Source organism: Danio aesculapii, chromosome 17, assembly GCF_903798145.1.
Source record: "Danio aesculapii chromosome 17, fDanAes4.1, whole genome shotgun sequence".
Lineage (NCBI taxonomy): Eukaryota > Metazoa > Chordata > Actinopteri > Cypriniformes > Danionidae > Danio > Danio aesculapii.
Window position 1 is genome coordinate 44,916,119 of NC_079451.1, and position 14,697 is coordinate 44,930,815.

At 34.2% G+C, this 14,697-nt stretch overlaps 2 protein-coding genes across 3 annotated transcripts in view; both read right to left on the reverse strand.

The window, feature by feature from the left end:
* The window catches only part of slc18b1 (solute carrier family 18 member B1), a 21,380-nt gene extending 9,714 nt beyond the window's left edge, over positions 1-11,666 (reverse strand). The window contains exons 1-9 of the mRNA XM_056476751.1: positions 11,594-11,666; positions 10,992-11,125; positions 10,749-10,844; positions 10,588-10,661; positions 9,663-9,810; positions 6,590-6,746; positions 4,611-4,747; positions 4,440-4,541; positions 3,127-3,218 (exon numbers count right to left, since the gene is read on the reverse strand). Coding sequence (XP_056332726.1) covers positions 3,127-3,218; positions 4,440-4,541; positions 4,611-4,747; positions 6,590-6,746; positions 9,663-9,810; positions 10,588-10,661; positions 10,749-10,844; positions 10,992-11,125; positions 11,594-11,615 — 962 coding nt within the window. The 5' untranslated portion in view covers positions 11,616-11,666. The remainder of the gene's footprint in view (positions 1-3,126; positions 3,219-4,439; positions 4,542-4,610; positions 4,748-6,589; positions 6,747-9,662; positions 9,811-10,587; positions 10,662-10,748; positions 10,845-10,991; positions 11,126-11,593) is intronic.
* A 1,040-nt stretch (positions 11,667-12,706) lies between these two features.
* tulp4b (TUB like protein 4b) overlaps positions 12,707-14,697 on the reverse strand; it is a 34,340-nt gene continuing 32,349 nt past the window's right edge. For both annotated transcript variants that reach the window (XM_056476963.1, XM_056476962.1), the window contains exon 16: positions 12,707-14,386. In XM_056476963.1, coding sequence (XP_056332938.1) covers positions 14,270-14,386 — 117 coding nt within the window. In that variant the 3' untranslated portion in view covers positions 12,707-14,269. The remainder of the gene's footprint in view (positions 14,387-14,697) is intronic.

The window sequence follows — 14,697 nt, forward strand, 5'->3', positions numbered from 1 at the left end:
AGATGGTTTATGTGTAATATGCGCACTGTTGACTTTTTTAACTGTACAAATAAGAAATAAAAAAAAAAATTATATAAACATATTTACAGTTAAGTGGCTTTATTGGTAACAAAAACCATAAACAGTAAGGCCTTTTATGTTTATGACCAAAAGAAAACAGGGTAACACTTTATTTTGATGGTCCATTTTAGTATTAGTAGACTGTCTGCTTAATATCTGTTGATACAGACATTCAACAGACATTTAACTGACTATAAGAAACTTTGCCAGTACATGTCAACTTACACTAACCCTAACCCCAACCTTACAGTCTACTTATAATCTAATGAGAATTTGTTGGCATGTAGATGCAATGTAACTTAAATTCAACAAACGGACCATCAAAATAAAGTGTGACCGAAAACAGATAGCTACTCATATGCTAACTGTTTAAGTTGGAAATGGCTCGAGGACAAAGAAAATGTACTCCTAAAATTAAAATGAAAAATCCTAAAAAAAAAATCCCAGTTTAAATAATTCCCACTTAATGAGGTCAGATCTGGTGACGTTAGTAGTGATGTGGTAACATCCAACAGACACTGTTTTACTAAAATACTGAAACACATGCAATTCTAATCAAATTCAAATGTTATTTGTCACATACAGAGTCATACACAGTGATATGCAGTGAAATGCCTACACAACCCCTCATAGCCTTAAAATAACAACAACTATTACAAAAACTAATAATAATAAGAATAGAATCTAAATCATAGAGAAATAGAAGTTTTGCAATAGGAAATAAGAACAAATATAAAATATATTTAAAGACGTTCGATATGGAGTATGTGGCTAAAGCAAAAAGAAGTACAAAGTATAAAAGTTTATAGAAGAGCTCTCTGTACAAGATAAAACATGGAAGTAGGCCTGTTATGATATCTATTTTTTGTTGTACGATACATTGCACTAAAATATATTGCGATAAACAATATTACTGTCGTTTTATGACCATTTTATGCCACTCATTATATAATGCCTGAATGACAAGATAATATCATCACAATGCAAGTACACTCTTCCAAAGAACACTTAATATTTAATATAATTATTATACAATTAATAAATATCCTAAGAATATTTAATTTGATTAGTCATTTTAACAATTTAATAATTAGGCATTGGAATCAGAATGTGAAAACGCATTTCCTAAATGAATAATAATAAACGTTAACAAAAAATTGCAAGGTAAAGAGTAACAGAGGCTGCGATATCTGCTACTGGATCTATTTTCAGTTGTCAGACACCAACATAAAAATATACTATGGTAATTTATAGTAAATACTACAGTGTTTTTTTAACCATACTGACACTACCACTTCCAATAGAGATAGGTTGCACAATCAGCTAAAATCATTGCTATAATCGTTTTTTATGCATGGACGATACATATTGCATCACCAAAAATGATTGGGGTCATGTCCATGTGTTGTGCGATAAGTCGATATATTGATTATTGTGACAGTCCTACATGGAAGTGTTTCTAACAAAGTGCCTGGTGCATAAGAGAGGAAGGAGTGTATGTGGTTTGTCAAGCCCACTCACCTGTATGGAGTACACTAGAACTTCACAATATATGCCCAGGGTTCTTCCCCAACAGTTTACATTCACAGATATAATCAACATTATTACATTTTTTCAGTGTCTGTTCGCTTAGAAAAACTTTTTCATTCATTTATCAGAATAACAAGCTGTAATGGCTCTGCCCTTTTATGGAAAGGAGGCGGGGAACAGTAGCTCACTTGCATTTAAAGAGACATACATGAAAACATGTTTTTGTTTCCACTTAAAAGGGGCATTTACACCATGATTTACTGATTAGGCATGCCCTGAATTTTTGGAAAATTATCAGCTGAAATTATGTTTTTGGTTTTTCAGGCAAAAGAGAAAAACAGCTAATTATATGAGCCAAAAAAGGCTGTGCAACACTGCCCAGTAGTGTTTTATCCAGCTGTGGTCACTGCATAATGTTAAGTGGGTTTTACACCTGGACACAGAAAGTTCTGCATTGCAAACGCAATCGGAGCATAGGGTCAACTAGCTTGTACGCGCACCATGTTTAAAATTTAGAATAGTTCAATACAGTGGTTCACCTTTCGCGGCCTCTCAGTTTTGCTGATTATTTTGTGCAATTTGACATGCACATTTTTTTACAGCACACTGTGTTCTGCGTCCTGATTGGCTGTACACCACTGTAAAGTAATCTCCTCCGTACCTCCTTTACAGTACAGAATGCGTTCAGCTTGGCAAATTAACATTAAATAAAATTGCCATGCATTTTGGAATTGTAAACAGGTTTATATCAGCGTACACACACTGGCACCGCAAGTCAGCGGCTGTCTGCGGTGCCCAGCTATAACACTATTCATATTTCTGCTGCGCCACAGAGCGCCATCTGAATAGTTTCATTTTATCCACACAAAAGCTTCATGAACCTTTAGCTGACAGCGATAAATGTTTGCGCCTGACAACAGGTTTTCTCAATCTTTGGTTTCATTCTATAATACTAGACAAATTTTTCTGCAAAAAATTGAACTTTGAGAGTGTTTAAACAAGAGAGAGAAGTGTGAAAATGTTCATGCCTGTCTGAGAAGTGTATAAAGTGTGTAATGAGGGGTTTTACAGCCTTAAAACATCTATAATATTTGAAAAAAAAAAAAATTTAAGCTGACTACTTTGCGGATTTCGCCTATTGCGGGTTATTTTTTGAACACAACTCCTGTGAATAACGAGGGACCGCTGTATTAAACTCATGTACCAATATAGTAGTTTATGCATGAACCACACATGCACACACAAAAAAGTAAAGTCCACTCAAATAACACGCTGTAGTGGGACATTTCTATGAAGTATACTTGTTGAAGCTGCTTGCAATAGTGCTACTGTGCTGTCATAGAAACGCTAGTATAATGAAGCCTCTAAACTCGTTGTCAATACAAATTTACAGTCAATACAAAGTCCCAATTTCAACTCTCCAACTTCATTTCCTGTCAATATCTATACTGTTCTATCATAATAAAGGCAAAAATAGCCTGATAAAAAAGCATGCATGATCTTTCACATTTAAAAAATTGCAAAGTAATGTTTTACCTTGTAATATGGAAAAAAGGAAGTGGTCCGAGGAAACAGAAGCTCACCGCTGTTGCCATTCCCCCAATAACCATCATCCACTTCCTAAATGACTGAACAGAGAATAATTTTTACAGCCACAGCAGTGCCTCCCAATGAATTATTGTATACATGACATCAAAACTAACCACTACAAACACTTTTCAAAAGGGTTTGACTTCATTTAATAAACATGAGCACTGCATGTTTTAAAATCAAAATATGCTGCTGTTTTAATATGAATGTTTCTTTAAAAAAAACTGTCTTCAGAAAAGTTTTAATGTTATATACTTTTAGTATTTTCTATCATGCCTGATAAAATACCATTTGAGAGTTCAGTGCTCGGTGCTGACAGAGGGTCAAATTGCATTTACAATCAGCCTGTCTTCTGTGTTATTTTGGACTAACACAAAATTAAACTTAAAATATATATAATATGTTACATAAATGCCACCATAGATAGACTGCAAGTCTGTGGGAATTTTTTTTTTCTCAAAAATGATTTACACTTAACAAATAACATTGATTTGAAATCATATGCAAAACCCGCCATTAAAAAAAAACAGATAGACAGATAGATAGAATAACAAAATGACAGAAAGATAAAATGATAGAACAACAGAAGGGTAGATAGAACAAAATGATAGATAAAATGATAGAAAGGATGATAGAACAATAGAGCAAACAATAAACAGAGCAATAGAACGGTAGATTGAACAATAGAGCGATAGATAGAACGTTAGATAGAATGATAGAAGGATTGAATACTAGATAGAACAGTAGAACGATCGAATAAACGATTGAAGGAACGAACGATAGAAAGAATAGAAAGAATGATAGAACGGATGATAGCACAATAAAAAGATTGATAGAATAATACAACAACTGACAGATTGAACGAATGATAGAACGAATGATAGAACAGTTGAACAATAGAACGAATGACAGAATGGTAGATAGAACAATAGAATGAACAATAGATAGAACATTAGAATGGCCGATAGAACAATATAACGATAGAATGAACAATTGAACAAACGATAGAACAATACAATGAACAACATAGAATGATAGAACAAACAATAGACAGAGCGATAGCTAGGATTATAGACTGATATAACAATAGAACGGTAGATAGAGCAATAGATTGGTTGAACAAACGATAGAATGAACGATAGTACAGTAGATAAACGTACAATAAATAGAATAATAGATAGAATAGACTGGATGGATGGACAGACAGATAAGATGAATAGACAGATAAACAGATGGATAAATAATTATTTTTGACTTACAGGATATTTATCACTGATCACACCAAAGACAGGTGACGCCGCCCCATACGGCAGAGACAGTCCAATCATGAGGAGTCCCACTGAGCCAGCGCTGAGCTTTAGCTGTTGAGCAAAACCATATGAACATTTTTCCTGCTTGAGTTTATATATTAATGCATAAAATATATGAACCTTTTCAATGGCAAATATAGACAGCGTTGCATCCAGGAAGCCAAGTCCTGAACTCATCGTGAACACCACAAAGCAGATGAGGAGGATCTTTATTCTGGTACACAATCTGAGGAAGGAATTCTGGGAAGGAACAGCATCTATACAAGAATGAGATTAACAGACATGTCTATCTCTATGGCTGGAGAACAGAACAATATTATAAGCACACACATCACAACCTAATGAAAAAACTTAAATATATTGTTCATCCAAAAATGATAATTACCTCATCATTTATTCTCCCTCATGTAATTTTTAACCTTTACGAGTTTCTTTATTCTGTTGAACAAGAGTTTATGCAGGTTTCATCAAGTCAGTATTTCAAGAAAGTATTTCAAGACAGTATTTCAGTAAATTTAAGACTTTTTAGAGCCTAAAATTGTGTTTTTGAAATGGAAGACATTTTAAGACCCCTGTGAACACAACAGAAGATATTTTGAAGAATGTGGGTTGCTGGCACCCACTGATAAGGGAAAAAAAACTCTAGAATTCAATGGGCATTCTTCAAAATAATTCCCAGCATTCTTCAAAATATCTAATTTTGCATTCAAGATAAGAAACTCAAATAGGTTTTGAGGAAATGATGACAGAATTTTCATTTTTAATGAACTACCCTATAATCTAACTTAATATCCCTATAATAACATAACTATACTTCGTGGGCACTAGTAAGGGCACAGATGAGCTTTTTTCACGACACATTGGGCCACACTGAGTGTGATATGAGAACATCCTCGTTGTAACTATCAAAACTATAATTTATGAACAACAGAACTAATAATTTATATATATTAACCTTACTAAGTTTTTAAAAGTACATTATAGTTAAATCGTTTGATTGATTGATACCAGCAACATTTCAACCATTCAACAATTAAAATGTTTGCTAGATGTTTCCCAGTGTGTAAGTTTGACACCCAGTGGTTGAACTAGGTATTGCACTCCTGGATCAAAACACATTTTCACTCAGCTCCTCCTCTGATGGGTCCATGCAAATGAAGGTTGCCAGATTGTGCCTGACTATCGAGCCATAAGGCTAACTAAAAGCAATGGCATGCGATAGAGGAAATATTTTTTTCCATAATAAAAGGAGTTTTTGTCCTAACCAACACCTGAAATTTCTATTTTAGAAACGGCTTCTATTTCTTACAGGTGAACAACAGGAAACAATGATCGCCTCAGGTACACCTCATGTGCTTTATTTAGTGAGTTTGAATGCCATTTTACATGACATTTATTGCCATAGTTTACCTCAGATCTTGAAAATGAAATAAACCATTTGAAATTAAACTTCAAATCTGTGACTGAACCCAACAAATATTAATAATTCAGCATTTACACATATTAATGCCAAAGAGGTTTAATATGTATTAATTAGATTGTAAACCTTACCATTTCATGAGTAAGTGTAGTAAGTTCACTATTCTATGCTTCTGAATGGCTGCATTTAAATCTATGTTGTGTTTCGTCAGGTTCAAACAGACAAATTGCTTATCACTGCATATCTCGTCACATGGCGTGTTGTTAGGACACGCGGTTACAATGTAACCTGCTTACCTAATGTTTACGTTCATAATATTTATATTATTTGCTAATTTATAATCTCATGTGGAACTCAGAATCTGCGTCACATTTCGGAGTCTGCTACTGTCCACCGGAGGTCACATTTCAGTTATGGACGTATGAGAGCCTTCCTGACTGAATGAATTAAATACTCTTGTTTTCTATGAAGGTAACCGGGGGTGCTTTTCAAAGCAGAATAACTAAGAATTATTTTTCAGATAAACAAGAATGTTCACTTAGCATGTTTAAATATCTGCAAACATAGTATGCAAACATATTATGCTGATTGAGACACAACCTATTTGCTAAATGCAATAGGCTTAAAATGCAATTATGAAAACAATATTATATTTGACCAGTATGAAATCCACACCAACCAAAGCTTGGCAAAATCCAAATATTGAGAGGAACAGTTGCAAACAGAAGGCATCCTGTGAAAACGAATGGGATTTCATATCCGAATGCCTGATACAGCCAACCGCCCAATGGAGGCCCCAGTATCAGGCCAAGTCCTGTAAAAATCTCCATAAAGCCCTGTGAAAACACAACATCACATTACATCCATCCAAAATAGTACAAAACATTCGATTTTTTTAACAATATACATTATAGCAGTGTTTCTCAACCACAATCCTGGAGGACCACCAGCTCCGCACAATCCTTGTCTCCTTCGCGAAACACACTTGATTCAGATCATCAGCTGAGACTGAAAGACCTGTAATAGGTGTGAAAGACAAATGAGACATCCATAACACGCAGTGTTGGTGGCCCTCCAGTAACGTGGTTGAGAAACACTGCATTATAGCATCTTTTCTCTCAGAATTTGAATCAACTGGTTCAAGAGTCTGGTCTTTCTAAACTCCACCGTTCCTACTTTACTCTGATTAATCAGATGATTGGCCAAGTCTGTTGTGATTGGTAAACAAACACCAGTTACCATATGTGCTCAGGAGTCTTTATCAGCACTTATACACATGGCGATATGAACAATAATGATGATTGTAATGTTTTACCATATCAGTTCGATCCAGGTTTATTTATGCAATTAAGTGCATACTAACTGGATTTGTTTGCCAGTACAAAAAAATGGCAGCATCCACTTGGATGATGTGATGGCAGTCAAAGGACAACAGCGCCAGGCCAGTGCGCTCACCACACACCAGCTATTGGTAGAGTGGAGAGACAGTGATAGAGCCAATTCGGTTGATGGGGATGATTGGGAGGCCATGATCGGTAAAGGCCGATGGAGGGATTTTGGCTAGGACACCAAGCTTACACCCCTACTCTTTACGATAAGTGCCATGGGATTTTTAATAACCACAGAGAGTCAGGAACTTGGCTTAACGTCTCATTCGAAAGACGGAAATATGAAAAGTAATATCTGAAAGAGCACTTTGCTGACATTTTAGCACCAATGGAAGTATTAAAACTAGGAATGCACCAGTAGCAGGGATGCACAAAATATTGTTTAAGCATTGCAATAGTCACATTGCGAGATAAGCAAGTTTGAGTCTAAATTATAGTTGACCAGGAGCTACAGAATTGTATTTAATTACTGTATTACTGAAAAAGGTCACACAATTTTGGTCTTGTTTCTAGTCCAAATATTTACATCTCAAAGCAAAAACAAGATTATTTTACTTACTCCACTGATTAAGCAAGATAATTTTACTTGTTTTAAGATCATTTTAAGGCAGATAATTGTACTTGTTTTATGGAAAAACTCTTAATTTTGACTTATTTCTTCTGAAGGTGAAAACAAAACAATATTTTTACTTGATCTAAGAATTTTTAGATATTAGGACTAGAAACAAAACAAGTAAAGTAAGAAAAGCATTTTTGCATTGTGATTATTCAATTTCTGTACCTGAATACTGTTAGATTCCCCAGAAAACCATCAAATCGTGCTATCTTGTGAAACTGTATTCATATCACAATATTTATGGCAGAAAAATAAAATAATCGCAATATCAAATTTTTCCAATATCATGCAGCCCTAACCAGAAGGATTTGTTTAGGCCAAATCCGATTTTGAAGAAAAAAACTAAAACTTTTGACTGATTCCAGTACCAATATTGGTGAACTGCAAGTTATTTTGTTTCCTGCATTAAATAAATTATTAATAAATAAGGATTGAATCTGCTATTTTGTACAAATCGACTCAGGTCTGATATTTTGTATAGATTATGTTCAGTTTTTAATAGTATCATATTATATTAATAGTAAGACTGCACGAAATAACGTTTCAGCATCAATATCGCAATGTGCGTCTCCGCAATAGTCCCATCGCAGGATATGCAATGTTGAGTTTATAGTTGAACAGCACTATAATTGAGATTTTTGAACATGAGATTTTTGGAGTCACTGCAAAATATAACCATAATAGAGTGAAACTTTTTCATCGGCATATGTTTTAAAGACATTTCAAGAGAGTTTAAGCATTTAGGCACAAAAAAATACATTTGTAACTTTAATGAAGAATAATTTTACTGAATCATTAATACAACAAAGACTAGTGTTATTTTACATTGCATTATTCAATTTCTGTACCTGAATATTGTTTGACTCTCTGGAAAACCATAAAGCTCTGTTTATTTGACTTTTTTCTTCACTCTATTGTAACTATTCTTGCTTGCAATTTGTTCGTTTTTTATACGTGATTCACACCCTTACAAAAATCACGAAAAAACAATCTAAATGAATGATTTCTTTCCTATTAGAGCAATTCAAGCCATCTAGAGAAATTGTATTCATATTGCAAAAAAACAAAATATCGCAAATCTGATTTTTCTAATATCGTGCAGTCCTAATTTGTAGTTATATTTTCATATATTTAATTATTTTGATCTGAGGAAAAACACTGGATTATTCAAAATATGTGCAACTCATTGTCTCCAAGTATTATTCCTCACCGCTGTCACCACTGGCTTGCTCGGTTTGGGACTTGTGGAGCTGTGCTTCGATGGATTTGCTCTTCATTGTTTGGACTTTCAGCAGTGAACATTAAACCACACTGAACTGAACTGAACTAAACTGAATTTCAACTCTGAAAACTGAACTGACACAGCTTCAATTTTCTAGAACTTCTATGTTAAGCTGCTTCGATACAATCTACATTGTAAAAGCGCTATAGAAATAAAGATGACTTGAATTAATAAACCATCTGTATCTGCCTACTTCAGATTATTGGAAATAACTTGAAAATTGGCCAACAAATATCAGCAGCCGTGAAATATGTGCATCTCTTGTTGTTAAAACATAACAATTCCATCACAGTGCATTTGCCTCAACCGTGAGAAACTAAATATCCAGACAGACTGAATAACTGAATCTAAAGATGATTCTCTTGTTGGACAGCACATCTTTTGTGATGTGTAATAGGGCTTCCTTTGTCAGTTTACTCCAAAACAGCATTACTGCACTGAAAAACAACCACTAAACACAGCTCACCAAAACAGTTGCTATGTTGTCGGGGAAAACCTTCGCTGAAACAGCAAAAGATGATGTAATGGCGGCGGAAAAGCCAACTGCATTAATGGAGCGTGTGACAAAGCAGAGAGCAATGAATACTGTCCCGTCAGACACTCTGTCAAGAAACCTGCAAAACAAATGATTTCATAAAATACAAAAACATCTGTCTCATAAGTTTACTAAAGTCACCAATATTTCGCATCTATGGTCTCATCTAGGGCTGCAAAATACATATTAGTTCAGTTTCAACATCTACAATGTGGATTTGGGATTATTAGTGTTGATCAGCAATGACGAATGTACTGTGTTTACACTTTACATTAGATTTGATTATTCAATAATAGGGGCAGGACAAAATAGCAATATGCATGAGGTGTGCTTCTCATAATGGCGTATCGAACATATATGAATGTTGCATTTCTAAGAAATATTTGTGCTGTTAATTAAAAGAAATATGTCTTATAACTTTTTGATATATTTTTTCTCTTCATTTACAAAAAATATGATATATTGTGGATGGTTTTCTTGTGATATTTCACTGATATTGTAATCTATAATTATCGGGGGCAAAATATCATGATAATATCGCATCGTATTACTGTCCCTGAATATCTGACTACTTGTTTCATTTCTCTTTGCTCCATCGTATTTATATATTACTGCAATTTCTTTGATTCTCTCCTCTACAAGATTATTCCAATCAAAGTTAATGATTTTATTCTAAATAAAGCTATTTAAGTCATCTGCCGCAATTGTATTCATATCCCAATGTAAATCGCAGCAAAATAAAATATCGTGCAGCCCTAGTAGTCCCATCCACCAAAAATAAACTTGCATTAACATTCAGCCATAATTTAGCATATAAGTGACCCTAAAAGCTAACAGACAACAGAGATTCACTAACCCGAAGAGTACAGTACACCCACTCGACAAGAAAAGCCCTGCCACAATCATAAACTTGGCTCCTATCTGGACAATCTGAAACAGAGGTCAAGTGTTGATAGAGCGTACAACCCATTATGAAAAGCTGAGCATTTTTATCTTCTCAAATAATGATTAACTTACATATTTACCAAGTATCAAAGAGCCCACTAAAGTGCATAATGCATAAATCCCGAATATTAAGCCTATCATAGCTTGACTGACACCTTTCTTCTTTGCCTAGAAAAATAAATGAAAGTAATAACATGATATGAAAATGCAAGAATATTTCACTGAAATAGCAGTCTTTAAATGTTTAAGAACTTTAAACAGTCTATAGCATTTCTTGTCATAGTAGTATAACTGTACAAAATACCATCAATTTACCTCATTTGGGAAAAATGGTCCCAGAATGGAATAGCAAATCATTGAACTGAAGTTTATGGAGGCCATTGCAATAACTGTCAGTATCTGTTGCCTGGACATTTTAGCGCCTGTAGTCTGTGATGGCGAAGAGTCACCTACATGAAATTCACCATACATTCGCTGGTCAGTAAACAGTGTACAGTGCTCGAGTGTAACGTTAGTTATTGAGGTAAAGTTGGTTTTATATTACCACATTCGACCAGTTATAACTTTTGAAACGGTCCCTATATTGTTTACCACGCTACTTTGAATATTTGGCCTGAAATCCAATGTAAATATGACTTCAAAACAACATTAGCACTATTTAACTGACTGTGAACGATGTTGTACTTTGGTAGTCATTGGCTGCTAATATGATTTCACTATTTAGAATTAGCAAACAATACTTTTCTAAAATTATATTATTAAGGAGAAAGTCTGAATGTGCGAATATAAAACCAACTTTACCTCAATAAGTTACATTAATTGTTGTCGCTGGCAAACTCACTAAAAGAGTTCAAGCGGCTAAATGCTGCTTAATGCTAAAAACACCCAGCAACATTTAAATAAATGTATTTACATACCTCTGTCTTCATAATTTTCCATTGTCGCTCTTTGCTCTGAGACCGTGTAACCGCGTGTTCAAACTGTCAGCTGGGAAACTCAACCGTGATGTTCGAATCTCAAAAGAATCGATCTTTTGAACTGATGCTTTAAATGATTCAACCAAACCGATTCTGAAAGCGCGGATCACTCATTTGTGTTCGTGAATGGGGAACAGCATTGTCAACAAATATTAGAACTATATTATAACTGACACCATCCTTTATCAAATAACATACAGAACAGGACTTTATTTTGTAATGAGAAATATTTTGTTAGGTTATTAATTAAAAAAATAAGAACAATGTTTTTAAGGTGAATTATTCTACCATTTTGACAAGTGCGAACAATAATCATAATTATAAGAGCAATGATGGTATAATAACTTAGATAATGAAATTAATCGTTTTTTATGCTCCATACAAAATTAAGTTCAAAATTATGTGGCCAATGAGTGTGTGTCGTTAACTGATTCGGGTCATTGATATGAACCTGTTCGCTAACAAGAATGAGATTCTATTACCACATCTCGACTTCATTATCTTATAAAAATAATTTCAACCATTAAATAACTTTGCTTCATTAATGTGCTCCCTATATACCAAGAAAGAAAAAAAAAAACATTATTTGACTGGAAGTGAATTGTGAAGTACTCAATTAACAATGTTGAAGGTGTTTATACAAATCTGAGTGGGATATTATAATTATTCATTTCAGCTTAGTCCCTTTATTCATCAGGGGTCACCACAACGGAAGGAACCGCCAACTTATCCAGCATGCTTTACACAGCGGATGCCCTTTCAGCTGCAACGCAGTACTGTGAAGCATCCATACACACTCATTCACACACATACACTATGGCCATTTTAGTTTATTCAATTCAACTGTACCACAGGTCTTTGGAGTGTTGGGAAACCGGAGCTCCTGGAGGAAACCCACGCCAACTCTGGGAGAACATGCAAACTCCACACAGAAATGCCAACTGATGCAGCCAGGACTTGAACCAGCGACCTTCTTGCTGTGAGGCGCCAGTGCTTACCACAAAGCCACTGTGTCGCTTCATAGTTATCAACAATAATAATAATACACACAGATTTCATCAAACTAATTTGATTTTATTTAGTGACTTAAAACCTACTCGGCACAGACATTCTAATGCTTTTCCAAGACACCCTTGAATTACACTTTGCAAATGTACATCAGAATAATTAAGCAATAAAGCACAGTTAAAGCCTCACATTCCACATAATTTAAACTGGGCCCGAATAACCCAGTACAAAGTGGCTAGAAATAACTGCAACTGCAAATCATCAAAGCATACAACATCAAGAATAATCAAGAAGTGCTTAAAACATCAACCATATCAACACTACCCGACTCTGAACCACTGTTTGGCTTAAAACTGATGAAATTACTGGAAAACGTCAGAAACTAGGCAACAACAGACAAATCAATTTGATGATTCATTGCAACAAATATCAAATATTGATGCAGATTTATTAAATATCAATACCGAAAAATAAATATGTAACCAGTATGACTGAATATAATAAAATATGCCCCTTTATGTAAATCAAACTATGTAATTGGGGTTGACCATTTAACAAAGGAATGCAGAAAACCACATATCATATCAGCTTTCATGTTTCAATTAGATTCCATTCATTGCATAATATACAGTGTGTTAATTTATATATTGATATAAGACATTTTTGGCTAAATGCTTAATGCATACTATATATTTCGTGCTAAAGTGTCATGGATGATATGAGTACATTTTCAGTACATCTAACTACAGCACTTTTTTTGTCATGTCACTTACATGACAATATATCTGAAAGTAATTAAAAAACTTTGATTTCTGTTAAGATTAAAAAGCAAAATTCATTCAAATAGGACAATACCAATATACTGCAATAACACAGTGTGCAAATAATGCAATATAACTAAGACATTTTGTGAAGAAAAATGTTGAATTGATTCTTAAACCATATAAATGCATTCATTATACAGTGGCACAATTGGGAAAAATTTACTGGAATATATTATCTCTGGTTTCACTTCATGGAAGTGAGTCATGGGATGAAAATATTCAAACATAAGTTGATGTTTTTCCTTTCGATAGATTTCATTGAGTTACTGACCACAAACAATATTTAAAATTCCATCATTTTACAAGGATTATAAATAGGAAATGTAAATTTGGCACATATAAATCTCAAAAACAAAATAAAAGGAGGTGGGTTATCAAGAGAAAAAACAAAAACAAATCCCATAACCTAACATCCATCTCAGTTTTTAGTAATTACCTTTACATTTAAACCACACCATTATATACCAAAGAAATACATGAAAAAACAATATAAGTAAGTTGAATAATATTCCATCAATACACAAACACTTTTTTCTCTCAGATGTGTACCATCTTTCAGAAATCTGTTTGTACCTCTGTTAGCAAAAGGGTACTTAAAAGCACTAAATCTATTGTCGGACCACCTGTGTGCGACTTGTGTACGCTCTGCCTGAGAGTGACCCGATCTCTCGGCTACTAACCGGCATTGCACGGACGTTATGGCAGCAGAGAGTGTAACATTTCTCACAAACTGCGATGAACAATAATCTCTTTTTCAGCCCATCTGTTCTCATGGACAAGATTTCTATTTAAGTCTCTGAGTGACATTGGCCAAGGCTACGGCAAATGCCTGTACAGCTGAGAATGGATACTGAAAATCCAGGATGTATGCATTCCCATCAATTCTGCCAAACTGCATTACCTGTAATAGAGAATTATGGGTTAGGTGAAAAAGCAATTGATTAAGATGAATAGAGCATGTTTGTTTAAGGGTTAGTTCACAGAAAAAATAAAATAAAATCTGTTAATAATTACTCTCCCTTATGTTGTTTTAATTCTTTGTTTATCTATGAAACACAAAATAAAATATTTTAGATCAAATCTAAGATCTCTTCTCCTCCACAAACAGCAAGGGTACTGAGATGTTCAGTCTAGGAAAGGAATCAGAAACATTGTCAAAACAGTCCATGTGATTTAAGTGAACCAAGTGTAATCATACAACAGAACAATTTT